We start from the raw sequence: 23,966 nt of genomic DNA on the forward strand, positions 1-23,966 counted from the left end.
TATTCTATCAAAATATGGATTATTAGCTAAGATATTCTAATTGGTATAACATAAACAAAAAAGTAGTATAATAAAATTTTCAATGTAAGACACTAAAACCTTGTGCCTTGCGCAGTAAAAGATACCCAGGGCGATAGGGTTAAAAGGAAGGTAAAAATAACTTGGGTCTATAAATTTTGTTGTCAATGATTCAAATGTTCTATTTCATTTAAGAAATATTTAAGAACATTGACTGAAAATTCCAACTTTCTAATCACTATATTAACCTCTGTTAATAAGATCTTTGTTGCAAACAAGAAATATTCATAAATGTAAGCCTTGGTTTCCAAGCAATAACTCATCACTAAATGTACGTCTTTTAATAGTAAAATAAAGATTTAATATTAGCAAGGTTCTTACTTCAATACTTGTATCATTCAGAGAAGTCAGATCAACCACCTCTTCTTCATCACCTTCTCTTGTAAGGTCAATGCAGGAAGGAAGGTCTGTCAAATGTGAACATATTCTAAATTAGGTATGTACAAAAAGAGCCTTTGAAAAATATAATGACAAGCAACAAGTAAATTCAATAAGTTTGTTTGTCACTGGTAGAGATGTATTAACTATCAAATGGTTTCCATTAAAAATAGGTTGTTTGGTTGGTTGGCATTTTATGGCACAAAGCAATGAGGTTATCTGTGCCAAACAACTGGTAAAAATTGCAAATGTAAAAAGAAAACAAGTTAAAAACTAAACAAAGTTCGAAAATCAGGTAAAAACACTTAGACAGATTTAAAAAGGCCAATGGATTGGGGTATAGACCCTGTTCATGGCAAAAAGGCATGCAAATGGTTTTGGAAAAAGAAAAGGTAAAACCATTTTCTGTGGTACACTTCAACAAACAATTGAGGGTAGGCTGAAGCGGCCACTCAATAAACCTCATGTTTGACTGTTTAGGCAGAGTATTCACAATGACACTTTGTAGAATGGACAGCAACTGTCTGTTGTAGAGACACAAATGTAGAGGAAGACTTTCGTAATGTCGTCCTCTGTGTCTCTACAATAGGCAGTTGCCATCCATTCTATAAAGTTTCATCATGAGATGTGAAAGTGTCAACATAGAGCACGTTTGCAACAGCAGAAGGAAGATCTGTAGAGATAGCATTGATCTTGATATTAAAAAGTGTGACACTCAAGACACAGCCCTCAGGGGCTCCAAGTTCCTGTGTGAGAGAACAGGAAAGGACAGGAACACAGACTTTGAATCGCCTGTCTAGTAAAAAGTTCTGAATAAAAATGCGGAGATGGCCATGCAACCCATATGAATGGAGGTCCCACAAAATGCCATACCACCACGTAATGTCAGAAGCCTTCTCAAGATCAAAGAAAACAGAAACAAGATACACCTGATTGAGGAAGGCTTCCCTAATCAAGGTCTCAAATTGAATCAGACGGTCCACAGTGGAGTGCCATTGACATAATCCACACTGGGTGGGCAAGAGTAGGTTGTTTGATTTGAGGAACCAAACAAAACAAGCATTAACCATACTGTCTAAGACCTTACAGAGATGGTTAGTCAAAGCAATTGGATGATAATAAGAAGGAATCTTAGGATCCTTCCCAGGCTTAGAGAAAGGTAGGACAATAGGCTGGCATCAAGCTACAGGAAAAACGTTTTCTTGTAATTCCGATTAAAGACAACCAGAAGAAGAGCAAGAAAGGCAGGAGAGAGATGGCGCAGCATCTTATCGTGAATATCATCAGGTCTGACCAATGTACTGCCGGGCCAATGAAGAGCAAGCTTAAGTTCCGCCATCATAAGAGGGCAATTTTAGTCATAGAAATGATCAGCCCAAAAGGAAAGAGGCAATTGCTCCGCTCGAGACTTGATGGCCAAGAAGGCATGGGAAGAAACAGAAGTGCAGGATGCATGAGAAAAGATCTTGCTAAGGGTATCGGCAACTTCCTGGAAATTGGAGAGCAAAATGGAAAGGAGATAGGAAGCATACCTTCCACTGACCTTCTGAATCTTGTCCCATATGACTTTGGAACGTGTGGTATAAGAAATGCTAGTTGTGAACTTAATCCAAGATTCCTTTTGGCTTTGACGTCTAACCTGCCAAGCATGAGCATGCTGGAAAGCAATACGTTCGGAAAGAGTGGATACCTTTAAGGTATCCCAGGCTCGTTTCTGAGCCTTCCATTCCTGCTGGCAGGCTGGAGACCACCATGGACGAGGATACCATGAGAAACATGTCAAGGGTTTGGGAATAGAACGAACAGCTGCTTGAATGATTCAATCAGTTACTGCCTCAACGCATTGGTTAAGAGATGGCAGACTAATAACAGCAGGATCAAGTTCAGAGAGAGAGAGAGATGAAAGAGAGCCAGTTGCTTGGTCTAAATTCCATCATGGCATTTGAGTCGGTGGCATCAATCACAACCAATCTCCATCAACACTATAGAAAAATGTTCATTGCCCCATAGGTCACTGTTAACCCTCCAAGAAAATTTAGAGAAAGTGAAGGGGAACAGACAGACAAATCAATAGCAGTAAAAGACTGACTAGGTACATGAAAATAAGTATAAGAACCAGTACTGAAGAGAGACATCTTGTGACATCTCGAGAACGTACACTCCACGGAATGACCCTACCATCAATATCAGCACCATCCCAAAGGTGTCCATTGAAGTTTTCCAAGATGAGAAAGGGAGACAGCAACTGTTCTATTAGAGCATCAAAGTCTGATTAATCGCAAGTCTCTCCAAGGAGACAGGAAGAGAGAACAAACAGTGATGGTACGAACCAATGAAACATGGATGGCTACAGTCTCCAAAGGTGTATAGAGTTTAAATTAATGTACTCATGAAACAGTGAAACAATAACAAATGCATTCATTATTACCTCTTCAAAATTAGCTATGAGCACTCTTAGCTAATAAAATGGATATCTTGTATGCAGTACAGCTTGTCCATCTGACTGCATGTACTCTGGTTCCATAGAATTCAACCATCTGGACAAAATCATCCAAGATCATGCTACTTTACACTGAACATTTATTTTACCAAAGAATAGATGTATAATATTTCAAAAGAGTACGCACCATGAGATGTATTACACAAGTCAATAGTTTCCATACTGTGTTGAGATCTATTAGTGTGCTGAATGACTGACACTCGCTGTCTTCTCCTCCTTCGACTTGCAGTTACCTACAAACAAAATAAAGGAAATGATCAAATCACACCTACTGTACATGAAGCACTACCACTTTTCAACATAATGAACCAATATCACTGAATTATTTGATTCATGAAATAAATTAAAGTAAGCAGATAAATTCCAACTTGAAGAAATTCATTCACAGCAGTTACAGATTACAACCAAAATGATCACCAATGTGATTTAAAAAGAAAGCTTGTTGGAACACCAATAAGTAGAGCTACGATCTTCTTTTTGTACCACTCGATTTTCCATATATCAGCACATATAAATATGTTACAATGTCAATGCTGGCCATAAACGTCATGCCTTTCATCCACCTACAAGAATGGTCTGATCGAATATGAAAGAACATAAAAGTATTAAAAAACTATCACTGTAACATGTCAGCTTAGTTATACAGCAGAAATGAGAATGGGCAAACATGACAGTGACTACTAGTTGCTTACCTATATAAAACATTGTGTACATAAACAGACACACAAAACAAAAAAGGGGGGTCTTTTTACTCTGGGATTGATGGTTACCAAAAACTTTCAAATGCAGAAACTGTTAAAATTTGTGTATTTAGACAAATCTAAATCTCACACCTTTTTTTTTAATTTAAAAAGATATTTCAAAAGCTTTGACAATTTTTTTCCAAGTGGATGTGCATGGTAATACAATTACTATGAGATGCTAGTTGTTTGGCTCTTCATTTGCTGTAACCACATTTGAGTAACTAATGACTTCTGTTGGTCATCTCTTGGGAAATCATAATTGTGAAGATCATCTTTATGCTGCTCCTTGAGCTCGCAGACTGAATTTTTGGATGTAATGGTGTAGTTTGCTTCAGAAACACAATGGATATCAGTGTGTCTATGAAAGGTTGCTGTATTCCCCTGGAAAAAGTAATGTCAAAGGTATCATGTTTTTGTACTTCTCTTTCAGGGCTGTGATAAAATAACAAATCTCCATGTTGGATGGTATATCGAATCAATCAGGATATGAAGATCACAGTTCTTCGAGCATTCTTCCAGAGCTCATTTTCTTCCACTGATCCCAGAGATCTTTCAATAACATAGTCCTTGAATCAATCTATATAATTTTGGCCATAAATTTTACCGTGTGGTGGACGTAAAACCCAACAAATAGTAAATTCCTTCACAAAGAGGTTGGAATTCAATTTACTTCTCATGTCTGTTTCTTAATTACCAGAGGATTCATTGGTTGCTTCCCTCCATGCTTTCAAGATATTTTTAAAGCAGGGTATAATCCATAACCTGAACAACCACAATGGCTGCATTTGAAGCATATTCCATAACATGGATCATTGCATTTACATGTTTACCACTCCATAAGAGTTCCCTTACTGTTCTCTACTACATTTATCTTCACCTGGCCATTAACAGAATCATCGATTCAGTAAAAGTAGTGCCAAACGGCTGCATTTTAGCCAATGAGAATTATCACAAGTTATATCAAAAACAAAAAAAGCCATAATGGGTTAATATTTCTTGATCAACAACAAAGCCCCCCATGGCTCACACAATGCATGTTACAAATGATGATGACATGATTTTAAATAGCTCTAAGAAATATTGCATAAAATCCAATCTGTCAAGAAAAAGCAGATAGCTTCAATGAGTTAAAAAAAGAATGATCACATACTTGTGAAAGTGAGCAACAAATTCAAAGGGTTTATTTTAATGGATACATCCACTTATGTAGAAAATTTTAAGGTACATCTTGACTAAGATCCCACAACCCTACAAAAGAATTGGAAAAAAATGTTAAATGGAATTTTGAAAAAAAACTTTAAAAGTAAAACCATTACACCCATGCAACTTCTAGACAATCATAGACCATCTCATTCAAAACCACCTGAACTGTATGCTATACCCAAATATCATAAATCTGACACATCTGTGAGATCCATAGTCTCCATATGCAACTCACCATTAAAATCTATTTTTTGGTTACTCAAAAATATACTTCACCTTTACACCTAAATAGCACCAATGACTTTCACAACAGGTTGCATGAAGATGGTTTACAGGTGAGCTCAAACACTATCCTATTTACTCTTGATGTCATCTCTATGTACGCTTCCATTTCCATTGAATAGAGTATAAGCTGAGTTATGAATCTTATTAGATTGACTACCCTTTCTGGTACCAATGATAACCATATAAAACTCATTTAAAATTCTCTTGATGAAACTTCAAAAACCAATATTGTCCAATGGTTATCCGTATAGTTACATTACTAAGATATTCCAATTTGGACTCTCAAGATTTGAAAAATCAACAGTAAAAAATGAAACTACCATATCTAAACACTGTTTTATGGACTATGCCCTTCATGGATAAACCTTTAACTATTTGTCTTTGTCAAGCAATTAGGAGATCTGGTTTGAATATCCACATCATACAAAAACTGGTGGATATACCTACTTGTTCAGCTTTCAATAACAACAATCCATGCAAACCCAAAAGTGCTTTACCAAGATAAATCCTGCACACTTAGGTACACTATCTATGACATGACGTGTTCAGCTACATACGTAGGTGAATCCAATCATCCTATACATGATCATCACAAAGAGCACATTCATGCCACTTCAAGTCTTGACAACAAAGAAGACACTGCTGAACATTACATCAACACACACAGAATAATTAATGAGACATCATATTGGATCAAAATTTTAGATTTGTAACAAATTTCTTGAAAGGAAATTTAAGGAATATTTTGATTCAATCAAAATGCCCTTCCATTAACAGACATACAATGCCTGGCTCCTATAAATCTACTATTATTTCATGTAAGATATAGATTTTTTTAACATTTACTTTTATGATCAGCAACTCTAACCTGTTCAATAATACTATTAGCATGCATCACTATGCACCATTCTATTATATTGTTGTAGGTTTATATTCTTTTTGGTTACTACAATTCAAAATCAGTTTTGTAACCTGTGACATTCATAGGCCCTTGAAAAGGACATAACCTGAAATGTCTGGTAGAACAAAAAAAACAATTTATCTATTGTTCTATTGTTATAACAAGTTTCCTTGTATTTTAAGTAGTTGAATATGGAAGCAATTAACTTGCTCTTAAAGTAAGAACCAACAATTGGATATGGCATCCAAAACTTTTTCACCTAAGAGCCATTGGCTTCTTAGGCAAAAAAGTATATTTGAAGCCCTAAATGGCATATTAATTAACTTGTATATCTTACACTGAACATTTCAAGCTTAATCAAAAACTACTTGGAATATACAAATATACACACACACACACACACATATATATATATATGGAAAGTTATCTTTATTGAGACAGGTAAGGGTCAGAGGGCATGTCATCACATTTGTAGGCTTACATTCAAAAATTTATTTAAATATTATTTTATATGTGTATGTCAATAAGCTTGGCATGAAATTGTAGATTATAATTCAAATTTCAGTATTATACATTAGTTAGTTTCTTTATTTGAAAGAATAGTAAAAAAAAAGAGGCTAAATATCAATTTTTGTGTGTCATGTGGTATGTGGACTTCTGGGTTTAGTCAGATTACATTTTATGACTCCCACAATACATCTAAGCTTTCATAAAAAGTAGTAACTCAAATGTCTGATATTGGCAAGCTAGAATATAAAATAAGAACCTCCTACCTTTTCCATTTGCTGAGATATCATGATATTTAGCAAATACACCATATTGGCTCCACCCACTACTTCATCATTTGAGAAGACTTTTTTTATGAACATCTACTTTTATATACCAATAACTTTATAACCAATCGAAAGCTATACATTTATTTTACATAATTCTGTCACTCTTCCTAAGTTATCTATGAGAGAAAAGCTCTTGTATCATTGGAAAGTTTAAAGTATTGCTATCAAGGCTATTTTGTGAATAGAAATTATTAGTTAGACCCAAATACAATTTAGTTATGAAGCCTGATAAATTACAATGAATTTTTGGGGTATTGGTATAGTAATTTATATTTGTTTTGTATTCCAAAATGCTTATATAAAGTCTACAAAAATTATCATTTTCCCACCTCCACATGTGAATTTCAACAAGGCTTAGCAAGCATGGCTCACGAGTGCAAATGAGGAGTTTGTAGCATTGTAAGTAATAGAGATCATTGTTTTCCAAATATTTTTTATTTACTGTTTTATGTTTGAAGAAAAATAACTGAGATTTAAGTATTTATCTGAAAATAATATTAATATATATATATATATATATATATATATATATACATACACATATATGTAATGTATGGTGCCCAGGTTTACTTGCTTGCAGGTGGTACTTCGTAAATACCGGGTTGAGCTTGCATTTTACTGGTAAATAATTTGTATTTAAAGTTACAATCAAGAAGGCTAAGCCAAGAATACTAGCCCATTCAAAACGTCCAGTATTTATATTACTGGAAACTACATATTTATTGGTTATTGTGTAAGCATGGTAAAATAGGAAACACGATGTTCATAAGCACTTACACACATTTACACCTATACCAACACTAAATTCCAACCACCCAGGAAGATAACTAGTATCACAATACTTAAATTTATTGGGTCGGATACAACTTTGTACAGAGCCATATCATAAATATTTCTTTCACTTTTCTAAAGTACTTTAGACAATTCTTGTTGCAACCACTGTACTGTAAAGAAGCCGGCAAATTCTACTATACTGCATTTTCGGAGCTGGAATTTGATTAGTTTCTGTAGGATACATTCGCTTACTGACTTATTGGATCGAACCACAGACTTTCTACAAAGTCATAACATAAACATTTTATAATACTTTAGACAACTGTCATTGAAACTATTATACTGTTGGTAAATCCTACCCCATTATGTTTTCAAACCAGGAAAAGTTCTAGAAATTGCACCGCATGAGCATATTTGATATTGATGGTGTCAAAATAAGTAAGGAGAAGCAATTCATTGCTTTATATTCGACAGGTTTCTACTTCAGCCACTAACAGTAGATAAATATGGGAAATATGTGTGAAATGATTAGAAGAAACTCTCAGGAATCTTACTTGAGAACTTAGTGTTCCATACTGATAAGACATTTTGTTTTATCTGGTTTCTAAGTCAGCTCCTAACAATAAAATTAGTACAGAAAATAAGTGTAAAAAGGTGAGAACTATAAACTCTTTGAAACTTTGCGATCAATATAACAATACTATACATCTTATTTTCCAAACTGCAACCTTTATTTTTGTTAGAAGAAATAACAGAAAGAAATAACAGCAGAAGAAATAACAGGTAAAATACAAAGTTTTAATGAAACGAGTGTTCGATATTTAATTACGAAGTTACTTATTTTTCATTTTTCTTTATTTATTATTATAAAAGTAACTAAAATCATAAAAATAGAAACTGATTAGGTGACATAATGAAAGAAAAATAATAAAAAACTTCATAGCATATACTAGCAAGTAGCTTGTGTATTACACTATTCGATATGGTAACATAAGCTGCATGTGCACCGCGTAATTTTCAGCTTGTGTCAAGATATTTCTAGTCAGACATGGTTCAAAGGTCAATAAAAAATTAATAAATATAAATAGATATATACTGTTACGAGATTTAAGCTACTTAGAATCAATATTTGGGGTTTCCTGTCACAATTTGCAGTCATTCTCGAACAAAAGAAAGGGTAATTTAGATTTATTTCCTAGGATATAGGAATCATGCAAACAAAACTTGACAACTTTCAGACAAAGAAAAGTATTTTTAATCTTAAAATCAAAATTACTTTGCATGTTGGATAGTCAACATTCTAAAAGAAAAAATTGAATGACAAAATCTTTAATTAAAAAATCTTAATACTTAATTTAAAAACCTGATATTTTGTATATGAAAGCCATGTAATGTTTACCAATAGCCTGAAAAATTTGTGAAGATACACATACATTATCAAAAATTACAGTACAATTATTCTCATGGATACATTCGTGGTCACGAGATGGGTGGATTCCAGTCAGCCTGTAATGGAAGGGTTAACTAAACTCTATTATTCATTAAAAATAAGGCCTTGGTAATTTAGTTCTAACAAAATGATTTTTATTTAATGCCTAAGGCTGCATGGCTCACCTTCAACTAGATCATCCAAATAAATTTGTTTTAAAAACTAATTAAAAATTAGCAAACAATACACCACATCAAATATGACATTAGAACTGAATAATTATCAGAATGTAATAATTGATACATCATTGTTCTCATTAATCAATTACATTCAACTAATCCTTTATTCTCACGAGATTGGATCGATGGAATAATTGACAATACTACAAAATAGAAACAAGAGTTCAATTAGTTAATTAGTTTTGTGAGACATGATACTAACTGGTTAGATTGACCAAACTTGAATTATTTGAAAAGAATAATAATATATCATAATGAAAATATTTCTATTATATAAATAATTGGAATAAATGAAAACAATTTAAATTAATTGATTCTTTTCATAAAATTATTCAATTTAATCATAATCTTGATTAATAAGTTATTTTATGTGACACTAATCAATGTAATCAAGTTAATAACCCAGCTTTATATAACAAAAAGTTTTATAGCATATACATTTGATAACTAAAACCTTATCTTGAAATGATACCTACTGAAATTAGTTTCAAAATATTGAAAAATTAAATCACAAACTGATCTTTAAATAGAAAAAGCTGTTTAAAACAAATTTCTTAAAAATCATAAAATAAACTCTTTACTTTAAAATAGGCTTTTAAAGCCTACTTAAGTGAAAGTAACTATGAAACATTATAAAAGTATATTAGTTTAGAAATTCAAACTGCTTAAGAAAAGTGTCTGTTAAATGATCCTAAATACATTTCCACATTATGTGAAGTTTCATCTACATTATACAAACGGCAACAGACTTTATTTTACAAGTCATCTTACTTCTTCAGTAGGTAGTGGTGTCACATGAATAAGTATATTCACAAATGTGAACAACCTTCAAATTTACAGAGTAGTGGGTGTGATATACAAGCATTTCATGTCTTCTACCTGCTTTAATTATATTGAAATCTTCAAAACTTTTCATTTAATTGATTGGTATGCAGTTTTAGCATAAACACTTGGTACAGAATGATGTTGATAATGCTTGGTTTCTTTGTTTTCTGTAATAATTTATCTCTATTCTACCCATAAGGATATTGCAGTAATATATCAAAATCAGTGTTTTCCAACCTTTTTCACCACAGATCCCCCTTCAGCAAGCAATGAGTGCTCATGCCCCCTCCTAATAAATTTTTAGACAATTCAAATATTTTACTAAAATGAAAATTACAAGGCAATAATAGTCAATTCTCATACTTTAATTTTAACAAATACAACTTTTCTGTCCACCCCATCAAAGTTTACTGCCCACTAGGAGGCAGTACCACCCACGTTGAGAAACACTGATCTAAATTTAAAAAATTAACAAATTTAATATCCTTTACTGGCTGACTCAAAACTGTCTGTATGTCATAGCCAACGATTGCTTTGTAAGTACAAAGGTCATGAGGTGACTGTGATCAAAGAAACCAAGTTTGCTTGTTGAATTCAGGCTCACTTTCTCGAATCAGTTCTATCTGGAGTTCTTTGAGTACAGACACACCTTAAGATCATCATGTTTAGTTCAACAGATGTGTATCACAAAAGAAAGAAAGTTGTGTAGCTAACCACAATCTAGTTGAAGTGATTGTTTTCCTGTGTGTTAATATACTGCATTTTATTTTTGTCTGTTTCAATAGGATAAGGAACTACATATTTTTTTGTCCAATGAATGTGATTCACATTTGGGGCTGAAAAAATCAACTGGTGATATCAGTCTTTCATTCTGACTCAATACCAAAATCATACCACCCCCGAAAGGCCAAAAAGTTCTAAATCATGGGTTTATTTCTATTCTAGCATTGCTAAATGCACAATGAAATAAGTATTACCACTATAGCTGGGGTTATTAAAGATGAAAAATCTGTTGGTCACCTTAAATTTATGATTTGAACTGATCCTATTGCCTCCTAGAAGCCAAAAAAGCTTAAAATCCATACATCTGCCGATCAGATTGTTGGAATACACAGAAAAAAGCAGAATAAAAAATTCACTTGTGTCCTACAATTTGAATCTGAACTTATCTCTACCTCTTACTGCCCTTTAGAGGGTGTAATAAACCAAGATTTGTTCAATTCCTTTTTTCTTCCATTTACTTCGAGCTGATAATGCCACTGTATGCAAGCAATGCATGTAAATGTTTCTGGCAGATAAAATTGTTCTATGAGAGCTCAAAACAGTTACTACTATTCCATCACTTGTTTCCATTCCCATTAGATAATCTAAATTATCAGCCTCTGAATCTGAAAAAGCATAGCCTACAAGTTCATTGCTTTCCTGATTTCCCTATTCCCATCTCTCCTTTTGTGATTCTTTTGCCATTACCCTAGTTTGCTTTTTTTTTCCTGACACTTTATCTGTACTAAGATTACAAAAAATCATCCATTTTCCACGGACGCTACTCATTTCTCATCCTCTGTAAGCAAGTCAAAAGCACAGTTCACTGAAGTCTCAAAGGATTCTAACTGTTCTTTCTTTGAGACTGGGTATGACTTCAAATAAATCAATTCATTAACCATTTCTCAAACATCTCTTGTTATCAGCCTTAGATTTTTAGTGTAGACATTCATTTAAATTCATTTTGTATACAGTCCTTATTATGAGCAATGTTTTAACTATTCATTATCATATTGATAGATGTTATATATCCCATAACTATGATAATGAATGATACCCCCTAGTATATTAGAATTTCTTGGCAACTGATTTCCCTCAAAAGAAGCCTTAACAGAATATCCCTTATCATTCAATTCCAAAAATTGGTGCTTGCTCCTAGTACTTGCCATGCTTGTTACAAACTGAGTCTCATACCATCTGCAACCGAATCACCTTGACTACAGTGTGGATAGAATGCTGTATGAACAAAAATTAAGAGTATTAAACAACTAAATCTGTGATTCTATAATCTAGTGAAATATAACTATTTTCATACAATCTTTGCTGTATAGAGATGACTATATTTTGTTAAACCTTGACTATGGAATTAAGAAAAAAAACAAAATCAAGAGGGAATCCTCAGTAGCTGCAGCACTTGAAATTATTTTAGGTAGGATTAGAGTAAATTAACATATGAAACCTTTTTGTCCTTTTTATTAGCTATATTTTTGTGCACCAGTAATACCAAGCATGAGGCACACGTATACCTGATTTGATTTTATTACTCACCAGGATCTCTATCATCTTACCATCAAATTCTTTTATGCAGGATTAGAATACATTAATCTATGAGAACTTTGGCATGGTCAAATACATCAACTGAAAAGGTTTGACCTCCTGAGTCCAAAACTGTAATTAGATCTCAAATCGACTAAGTGATGATGGAGGTATGAGCTAAAAGTTTTTACTTGAAAAACAACTCTGAGCCATTCTATGAGCCACTATGCCATGAATAAAAAGATGGTTCCTAACAGACTAGTTGAAACTGTTCATGTAATACATTGCATGCTGTTTGTGATAATTGTTCACCAAGCATGTATCAATGCCAGGATACAAAAATATGTAGGATGTAGGTGGTTTTTTATGGGCTTTAGGGGAGTAGTAGAACTTTGGCAATGAGTCAAAATGAAAACCTTGTGTTAATAATTGATTTTTTTTGCTAAATATATATATATATATATATATATACACATACACATTTATAGATCTAGCTGATGAAAAATTATCAAATACAGATTATATTTCTTATCTCTTAACTAAATCTGCTCTTATTAAGGAGTCTATCTAACACTTGTCAAGAAAAAGTTTGTGTGAATATATCACAATGTGAATGAACCAAAAAAGTGTATTTAAGAGAAACCAGCAAGTAACTTAATTTTTTCACTCTTTTAAAAACAAACATAAGGGAACTTTGACATAAAGAAAGAATAAACTCAAAGAACAGAAAAATTGATGTTTAATAACTTGCTAAGTGTTTTCAACTCCAGGAAAGTGATCAACAGAATATAAAACTCACTGGCAAGTAGTAACAAGACTGAAAAGTGAGTAATTAGGTTTGGTAGCATTTGATATTTGTTTAATAAACTACTGTGGTGTCCATTATAAGACTGTAATTTTGACCTTCAAAGATTTGAGCCTATGATAGCATTAATTTGCATAGCTGATGATGTCACCATAACTACTACTTTAAATTTGATTTAACCCTTTCACTATGGGCTCAGGGACTGACCACAACCATTTTGTGCCTGTTATAGTTTTCATACTTTAACTTTTAATACAATTTGCATATCTTCACAAAATTTGGAAGATTATCATTATACATAATGAGGCTTTTGTATACAAAATATCACTTTTTTTTAGTTTTAAGATTTCTAAATTAAAAATTTGCTTGTGCATTTTTTTAATTCAAATGTTAATTACCTTACATACAAAATAATTTTGATTTTCAGATGAAAAGTACTTTTATGCATCAGGAAATTGTCAAATTTCATTTGCAAAATTGCTATAGCCTCCTGATAAAATCCAGATCAATATCAATTTTAGAAAAACTATATTTTATCAGTTCTTTTCTCTATTATATCTTGGTAATGACGTTTAAGTTACGTTTCTCCATTCTAGAATGGCTACAAATTGTAACATGAAACCACAAATGTTTATACTAAATAGCTTAAATCTCGTAACATTATATAATTATTATTTTTATTTTACTGATCTTTCAGCCATGTCTGACTAGCCTTACAGAAGTTTCAATCACATGTTACCATAGCATAATTCTTGTGTTTACAAAGTGATCTGTCTTGGCTTTGTTCTAGTGGACCAGTATTTTATAAAACATAGTCACATTTCAGTTATAATACATTACATATATGTGTGTATATATATATATTATTACTATTTACAAATAAATTCTTAAATTTTAGTTATTTTTCTTAAAATATAGTACAGCAAATAAAGAAATATAAAAAACAATGATCTCTACTACTTACGATTCTAAATAAGTTTCTACTTGTCTTGTCGTTTTTCGCACATGGTGGATGTAAAAAAACAATTTTTTTTTAAGATTTTATACATGAATTTTAAAATAACAAAAAATTATAAGTTACATCACAGAATTCCATTGTAATTTATTGGGCTTACTAATTAAGCTTTATTTTGGTCTAAAAATATATCGTTTTTTGAACAACATTTTCTCTTACTGCTTCCATTCTGAGATTGTGAACAAAAAGATTAATCTTGGGAAATACATACCATGAACAGGCTGAGAAAACTATAAATTCTGAAATTTTGGTTGGTTATAAATACATGATAGAGCGAAGCGGGTGTACATAAGAAAGAATTTCCAAAAATGGAAGAGGTGGGAGGGGCCACTGTGTTTGATTCACTAAATATAGTCCTATCTCAGTAAATAGAAAAAATAGAAGGTTTTTATTTTATATTCTAACTTTTCAATATTGGTAATCTGAGTTTCTAATTTGTAAGAAACTATAGACTTTGTATTTTGACATCACAAATATCTAATTTGAGCCAAAGCTGCATTCAATATATCACGTGACACACAAAAATTTATATTTAGGAATTTTGTCTAAATATTTTACTTTCAAATAAAGAAATTAACTAATGTATGATACTAAAATATGAATTATATTCTACAATTTGGTACCAAACTTACTGACATACATTTAGTTCAATAAACTTTTGAATGTAAGTCTACAAACATGATTACATGCTCTTTGACCCCTGACCATAGGAAAATCCATTGCAGTATGGTTCAAAACCATTTTATTTTACATTTAATCCATATAAATATAATAAATCATTCACATTTGTTTGAAAACACATTATATAGAACAATAATCAAAATTAATGAATAATTAATTGAATATATCTAACAAACATAATAATAAATAAACAGCAAAATTGGACATTGTGATTAGAAAATAAATATGAACACTCAACTATAACAAGTTAAGAGAAAGTGTTATTACCAATCGCATTTTTAACAACATTGTTGAGTTATTGAACATAAACCATCAGGAGTGGGAAGGAGATCAGTTACACCAGTGCTTTTTTTTTTATATATTAAAATTATTTATATTAGCATATATTTTGTTGCATACTTATTCGCCCATTACACTTCTCTTATGCCTTCGACACTAGATATTCCATACATTTTATTAAAGCAATGCAGCTGCTACTTGTGCTCAACACAATGGTCTGTTCCAATGCACAAAAGGAGTTGCTATATATAAAGTTTGGTGGTGGTATGTGTTTTGTTTTGGTAAAACTTTTGTTTATGTGTTGAACATCATACAAAACAAAAGCTCGAATTTTCCATGTGAGTGACAATTAGTATGCGATTACTATTCAAACATTGTTGACTAGTTTCTGTTGACAAAAATGAATAAAAATAAACGACTACTTAAATACCATCCAACAAAGCCTAGAATGTTTAAAAGTATCTTCAAGTTCCTGGCTAACAAAAATGCCACTCAAAAATGGATTCATGTAGTTGACTACTTGACATACTTTTACAATTTCACAACATAATATAAAAATTAAAAAACAACTCTGCTTTATTTACTACAACATACAATCTATCTCAAAACATAAAATGAAAATGAACTACTGAAATAACTTTGAAATTCAAAATGAAAGAAAGAGGAATTCATGTACAAGGTATCCTGAAATTTACTCATACATTTTACCCTAGATTAAATTCATTAAAAGTTACAACAAATTTCACAAATAGGACTAAATTTCAGAGCATCAAGACTTACTTGTCTCAAGTATGAAACAACATATTTACTCATCTTGGATAATTTTCTGATTACCTGAGGACTGCAGTTCCAAGCAATTCCAGCTGTTATCGGCACAGCTAGTGATGATGGAAAATATTATTCACGAGCTTTATGTTAATTGTAGTTTTGGAAATTAATTTGTGTGGATTTTTTTTATCTATACAATTGTACTCTTTCATCCTGAAAAAAAAAATTACATACATATCTCGCACTACTACTAGAACAACTATTTATCCAACCAGACATTAAGATGAACCAAAAAGTTGTTTGATTCAGTATCAAACCATGCAACTACTCAAAACTTAATTGAACAATTTCACCATTAAACACTGCTGAATAAGAACTTACTGAAGACATCTTGGAAGATCTGAAATATATAAATAGACAGAATAACCAAATATTTGGTACTGATGATGATGTTACACAGACACTACTTCAAGCTGTACTGTTCTTGATGCTGTCTTGTTTAACAATTCATGTTTCTCTTGATGATAAAGCGTCACTTTATCCAGTTTATAAGAGCAAGAAAAATTGTAGAAACAGCTCAAAGTCACACTAAATTAAAATAAAAAGTATCAATATAAGTAATCCAAAAAGTCAATAACTTATTACCTTTATGAGCTACAAATAAATGTATATACTTTCACTTTTACACAGTTGAACATAAATTGAGACAATGGTACACCTAACTTATAAATACTTCCAGAATTTCTTTGATAATCAATCAATCACCTTAATAGATGCAATAACTCTCACTACAAATACTTAACTGAATCTTTCACTAGATACTTTATTGATTTCTTATTAACTTCACTAACTGTTCATTTATAATCAATTCATTGCATCACTGCTTTGCTGATTATTGTATTTATAATAATACTTGTTTTATACATTTTCCATGAAATATAATCAAAAACACAAGTTGATAATTTCTCTGATTATTAATCAATTAATTATAATTTGGTTAATCATTTATTTTACATTTTGTTTGTCATGTGATGTCTTTTCAGTTAAAAGATCTCAGTTTTGGTTTCTTCTGTTTCTATTCAGTATGGTCTCAATACTGCTAAGCCATTCTAGATGAGCGTCCAGGTCAAATTCCAATCTTGAGTTTCAAATTACAACTGAAAACATTCTAGGAAAAAGCTAATATCATCCTCTCTCTGATTGAAGCCACATCTACTTTCCAAATTAATATGTTGTTACATGTAAGCAACAGCCTTTCCTAGACTTCAAGGGCATGCTTATAACCAATTGAAAGAGCAGATTTCCCAGTAATTTCTCATGCATTATCTATAATCTCACATGATGTAACTGCTGACCATGAAAACTTACAATTGCCAAGTGCATTGTTGGAGATTTTTGTCCCTAGCACTCAGCTATTTTTCTCCTTTTATACATATTAATTTGATAGATAATTAAATTGAATTTAGGTCTTACTTTTATATATTATATATTATTTGTGTTTTAAAATTCATACATGAAAGGTTTAATTATTTTTTAATATTATTCTAAACTCTGTCTCGCTCAACAAGTCTTTTTTAGAAGGCAAGTGTAAAACATTTTCATGAAGGCAAAAGTTTCCCTGCCGATCATAACATTATGTGGTTTGTGGGCACCAGTTGACATTTCAACATAAATAATAAAAGAATTGGAAAGGAAACTAAAACATAAAAATAAACTATGAGCAAAAAGGTAAAAATGTGAAATTACTTTTATAATTACAAAGAATATATTTTAAGATTATTCAACAAAAAGATAAAAGGTATGTACATTCTTTGATACATTGTTTTGGCGGAGTATTCATAATGAAACTTTGTTGAATGGACAGCAACTGCCTGTTGTAGAAACACAAGTGTAGAGGACGATGTTTTGAAAGTCTTCTGCCTTTTGTCTTAACACACTGACCAAGCATTCTGGGATTTCCATACATATAGCCAATGACTGTGCTGGTTGTATTTTCTGATCATGCATTGAAGAAAATCCAGAATATAGGTTGACTTACCTAATGTCTGGTATGCAAGCTTGTCAATTGAAAGTTTCTGTAACTTACAAGATGTTTTCCTGCCCTTTTGCTACGTACCATCTTATAAATACTGCAATTTTTGCTCAATTCAATTAAGAAGCTGGTAAAGTACAGTGCCAATTAACAGGAATCCACTGTTTTGAATAACATTCATGAATGTTCAAAATAAAATGTACATGGGGCACTTGAATTTTTCTTTAGATAATACACCTTCCTACCAAAACAGTTTCTTTCCAAAATGTAATATTTAGAGTAGTTTCAGCAATTTTCTTAACTGGCTACCAGCCTAAATGACCATTTCAACTGTAAATTGGGCTGTTTCAAATTTCTTTTGTAAATTTGTAACTGTGCATTTCTAAGTGTAAGATTATTTGCAACAATGCATAATGCAGCTTAAGTTACATCAAACACCATTGGTTAAGTTTAGACAATATGACTGCACAAGATGCAAGTGAGAAACTTCCAAGGTATTATTAAGAGAAGTAATGTTTGTGTAATGTAGTAAATGTGTAATGATATGATATGTCATGTAATATATAATTATGTGCCAACAAATGCCTGCATTTGAAGGAAGAAATAATGCCAACTTACTTTCTCACAACTTGTATGATTAAAAATTTGTTGTAACTAGATTTAAATATATCATATATAGCATAATTTGGGTACAATTTTAATTTAAATATACCATTTGGTAGAATTATAATATTTATTCTGAATTTGTTTGTTGTTCTGAATATGTACAGGTTTCACTAAACACATGGTCGAGAAAACCTTTAAGCTGATGTTGTTTCAAGTTACCTTTATTGATCTCCAAGTAGTTAATACCTGTTACCGCCTTAGATGAAGATTGCTTAATACTATGTGTAACAAAGTCAACATCAGTGTCATTCAATGGTTGTTTAGGTATATCTAAAGGTTATGGCCTTACCAATGTTATAATGAGAATGCCCAACAATGCAGATATCACTTCACCCAAAGTTTATTGCAAACCAAAAAATGTTGCATTTAGTCAGTTTGGTCTGGAACTTCATCTAAATAGTATTGTTTAGAGCTTCTTGTTATCCAGAAAAAGCAATTGTTCCATTTAAGTAACAACAAGTTCATGCACTATGTTTGTGTTTAGTGCTGAATAAAAATTATTCAATTTGTATTATTCTTTGTGTCGAGTCTCATTACTTCATTTACATCAACTCAGCTAGTAAGATTCAGTAATACTCAATTATCAATACCTTAAGCAAATCTTCTGTTATCAAGTGTATCTATCTATTTAATGTAGCTTTAAAGATATATCTTATAGCACTTTACATGGTCTGGCTTAAAAACAAACTTAAAAAAATGGATATTACTTAAAAAACAACACAAATATACAAGATTATTTTGATGTCCATTGTTTAGATAATCACAGATTTATAAGTATACTTATGTTTTGCATTTCTAAAAATATACAAATGAAACACAAATCAGCATGTCACTGGCTTGCTAACTATTAGTGAAATATATATTGTAAATTTAGTTATGTTGAAGGAGAAGGCCCCAACTCTCCATGTTCTAATTTTATTTTGCAAATAAGTATAAAGCCTTAACTGTTCATTTTAATTTTGGACTTGTAATAAAGAGTGAATAACTTTAAACAGTAAATAACTGGCACTATAAAGTTTAAAATTAAGTCTTAAATAATTTATTTATGTTGATTTTTCACATTATAAATAGCATTCAAAATCGAAAAGAAGTCGCATTATATTGTAACATGTATGGTGGTGGTATTTCCTTTGCTATTCTTTATTAGAATTTTGGCCAATAAATTAAAAAAAAACTCTGTTATAAAATTTCAGTATTAAATACATTTTACACTAGTAGTAGCAGTATAAAACTATTAATAGAGCTAAGGAGTATTTTATGAGATATAGGTCTCTTCATTACTTGTAATGATGTTGAATTAACTAGTAGTAGTACTAGAACATATCACATAACATTGTTTTGGTCCTTCTCAGCTGTTCCATCCTTTAAACTAACTTCAAATGTATTTTTTTTTTAATCTTAAAGCCAGCCCTATCATTTATATACTTATCAAGCTTTTTCTTAAACTCGTTTAAATTTACTGCCTCTACAACATCCAAAGGCAACCCATTCTAAAGGCCAACTGCCCTGTTAGGAAAATGAAACTGTCTTATCTGAAGATGACTCCTACCTTGCCAAAATTTAAATTTGTGTCCCCTAGTCCAACTGTTCTCACTGTTAAATATGAAAAAAGATTATGCATTAACACTATCAATTCCCTTTACAATCTTAAACATCTCAATCAGATCCCCCTTAACTTCTCTTTTTTCACGCGTAAATAATTTAAAAGATTTCAGCCTCTCCTCATATGACAACCTCTTCATCCCAGGCACCATTCTAATAACCCTTTCCAACAATTCAATGTATTTTCTAAGGTAAGGAGACCAAGACTGAATACAATATTCCAATTGTGGCCTAACCAGTGACCTATAAAATGAAATTATAACATCTTTATACTTGTATTCAATATTTCTGTAGATAAAACCTAAAATCCTATTTGCCCTACCACCAGCAACAGCACACTGCTTGGATGGCTTTAGACACTGATCGACTATTACACCAAGATCCCTTTCCTTCATAACACTGTTAAGATTATTCCCATCCAAATTATACTTATAACTCAAATTATGATAACCCACATGCATTATTTTGCATTTATTTTAATTAAAACCCATCAGCCATTTATTTGCCCAACTCACTAACTGATCGAAATTCTTTTATAAATCAGCAGCATCCTCTTTGCAGCTAGCAACACCCAAGACCATAATATCATCTGCAAATTTAAGTAATTTATCGACTATTCCTTCATCTATGTCATCGATTTAAATCAAATAGTGCAAAGGTCCTAAGACTGAGCCCCGGGGAACCCCACTTGTGATATTAATATAGTTTGACTGAACTTCATTTGTAACAATCCTCTGCTTTCTTTCATCCAGCCACTCCTATCCAATTTGCTAACTTATCCCCCACACTTAGAGATATTTTTTACAAGCCTTTTATGTGGCACCTTGTGAAATGCTTTCTAAAAATCCAGATACATCAAAATTACACCCTTACCCTCACCTACATAAACAGTAACCTTTTCAAAGAATCTCAAAAGATTTGTAATGCAAGATGAAACCATGTTGACCATCCAATAAAATTCTAAATTTTGTTAAATGACTTTGCATAACATCTTTTACCAGACATTCCAAAACTTTTCCCGCAACTAATGTAAGACCAGTGGGTCTATAGTTACTGGGAAAAATTTTATCACCTCCCTTGAAAAGAGGAGTTACATTAGCTAACTTCGAATCCCCTGGTACCTGCCCACTAATAGTAGTAAGTGGTGCACAAATCCAATCTTTAACCTCCTTCAAAACCCTTGGGGAAATATTATCTGGCCCAGGAGCCTTATCATTTTGTAAACTTCCCAATTTTTCTTAACCAGCTCAGAATTATTGCAACTTCTTGTATGATCTCGTTTCCATTTATCAACTGTTCAAGATGTGAAATACTGCTTAAATCTTCGTTAGTAAAAACTGAAGAAAAGGCAAAATTTAATAAGCCAGCCATCTCATAATCATCAGATATTAGCTTTCCTTTATCATCCCTCAAGGATCCTACCCCCATCCTTACATTTTGTTTACCTTTAATGTATTTAAAGAAATCCTTACTGTTAATTTCTACATTTTCACCCAACCTTTTCTCATACATCCTTTTTGATGTTCTAATTTCCTGTTTTATCACATTTCTTGATCCTCTATAATCTTCTAAGTCTCCTGTCATACCAGTCAATTTAAATTTCTTAAATTTATTATGTTTTCTCTTTGTGAGTTAACCTGGTTTTTTACTTTCAGCTACCCTTTTCTTTTTATAAGGAATATGTTTACCTTAAATTATTTTTAAAAATTTTCCACATCTGATAAGTGTCTCCAAATAGTTCAGCTGCCCAATTCACAACAGATAATTCTTGTAGCATCCCTTCAAAATTTGCTTTTTTGAAATCCGTAACCAAAATAACATTATTCCTTATCTCCATATGCAGCAAAACATTGAACCGAATAATGTAAAAATCACTTGCACCCAGATGTTCCCCAATTGTCACCTTCTCGATCATTTCTATATTTGAAGTTAACAATAACTCTAAAATATCATTGTTTCTACTCACTTCCTTGACTAATTGGTAGTACTACTTTTGTCATATAATGTATTCAAATATAGAAAATTGATTTTCTCCATGGTTTTGCATGAAATAAGTTCCATAATTAGGACTAAATGTTAAACTTAAAAACAGAAACAAGCATATTATCACGTAAGAAACAAAAGTTCTTTACTCAAATTATTGGTCCCAAAATATAAAACTGTATTATTAAAATCATTTTCTGTTATTTTGCATGTGCATTCAATTACAGCTATAAAATTTATGGTTATAGTGTAAGAGAAGGCCCTAACTCTCCATGTATTTTTTAACTGTGTAGATAGCTTAGAAGTTATATTACTACTAGTAGTAATCATAATCATAAAAAAATTAAAATTGAAAGCCAAGTGTCAGTCGATCATGCTCGATTTCTCAGAATTTCTTGAGTTACACAAAGCCAATTCCACTTTTTCTCCTATAATATTATTATTAATAGTTCCACTTTTCATTGCCAGTTCTCATTTTTAGTTGAATTCAATTGCTGATGTTGGCATAAATCTATATACTACTAAAACTCTGAGATTGTTTGTTTGTTTGCTTATTTTCTCAGTCAAAAAATCATTCACACTACCATTCGTGCTCTTTACAAAACTTCTTACTTCACTTTTTTTAAAAATGAAATGGTATTTCCTTTTACTCCCAATCAACGATCAAATATCTTTTCTTGAATTATGAATAACACGATTGGATTGAAATATTTAATTAAATTATCTCAAAATAAACCTTCATTTCGGTGCAATACTGAAATTAGCTTGAATTCTTCATAACCTCTGAATAGTGGTTAACCCAATGGGTCATGGTGGTCTAGTAGCTCCTAAATTTCGGCACGTTTTCTGCTATAAAAATGCCTGTCAAGGAGGAAGTTTTTATACCAAGGATTTTTTTAGCACAGAGTGAAATTAATTTGCAGTTTGTTATGAACTTTTTGAACGATGATTGAGTATCTACAAAAATGTGGTTTTAATTTTAAGAGAACTATCATTGTAACAATGTAACTAATTTGTTGTTATTAGTATTAGAAAATAACTGTGATCAATAAATGCTGGGACAAGGATCAGAGCTGGGAAGAGACACTCTGTAGTTTAGGTAAAGAAGATATTACTCATGCTTTGGTTTAGAACTTAGAAGTATAAGGCTCTTTATTTTACTTATGTCGGTTTACGGGCAGCAAAGTTGCAAATACATAAATGTATAAATTATACAACTACATACTCCTGAATCTCATAGATAAACTATTTTCCTGGTATTAGACAAAACTTTTAGTTTCAGTTCATACTTCACATATAAATTTTAAAAATAAAGAAAAAAAAGTAAAAATTCAACCCATACCTTCGTTTCACAGACTCTACTCTGTTGGTTAATACCTATTATTTTTGAACGAGTAGTTAAATAATTTGTGGCTAGGTGGCGATTGATAATTTGCTAAGAGATAAAGGGTCATTGTTTATGGTTTTAAATTTTGTGGAATCGTCCTGAATGTCATGTATTTTATTAAGGTAATCATTTTTGTTCAGAATGACAATGACAACGTTACTTTGGCCGTTAACTGCTAAAAATAGTAGTGTCGTTATACTGTGCACATTGTGTATGTATTTATATATATATATATATATATATACTAGCTGAGTTACCC

At 31.6% G+C, this 23,966-nt stretch overlaps 1 protein-coding gene across 3 annotated transcripts in view; it reads right to left on the reverse strand.

The window, feature by feature from the left end:
• Nucleotides 1-23,707, reverse strand: part of LOC106466494 (E3 ubiquitin-protein ligase RNF4-like) — a 41,872-nt gene extending 18,165 nt beyond the window's left edge. The window contains exons 1-4 of one of the 3 annotated variants that reach the window (XM_013926784.2): nucleotides 23,663-23,707; nucleotides 16,419-16,625; nucleotides 3,084-3,189; nucleotides 400-485 (exon numbers count right to left, since the gene is read on the reverse strand). In XM_013926784.2, the coding sequence (XP_013782238.1) occupies nucleotides 400-485; nucleotides 3,084-3,189; nucleotides 16,419-16,427 (201 nt within the window). In that variant the 5' untranslated portion in view covers nucleotides 16,428-16,625; nucleotides 23,663-23,707. Of the gene's footprint in view, nucleotides 1-399; nucleotides 486-3,083; nucleotides 3,190-9,131; nucleotides 9,205-14,258; nucleotides 14,635-16,418; nucleotides 16,626-23,662 lie in introns of those variants that run through there. The other 2 variants (XM_022394512.1, XM_022394513.1) reach the window with 2 other exon arrangements.
• Nucleotides 23,708-23,966: the final 259 nt, after the last annotated feature.

The sequence above is a fragment of the Limulus polyphemus genome, unplaced genomic scaffold (assembly GCF_000517525.1).
Source record: "Limulus polyphemus unplaced genomic scaffold, Limulus_polyphemus-2.1.2 Scaffold2276, whole genome shotgun sequence".
Classification (NCBI taxonomy): Eukaryota; Metazoa; Arthropoda; class Merostomata; order Xiphosura; family Limulidae; genus Limulus; species Limulus polyphemus.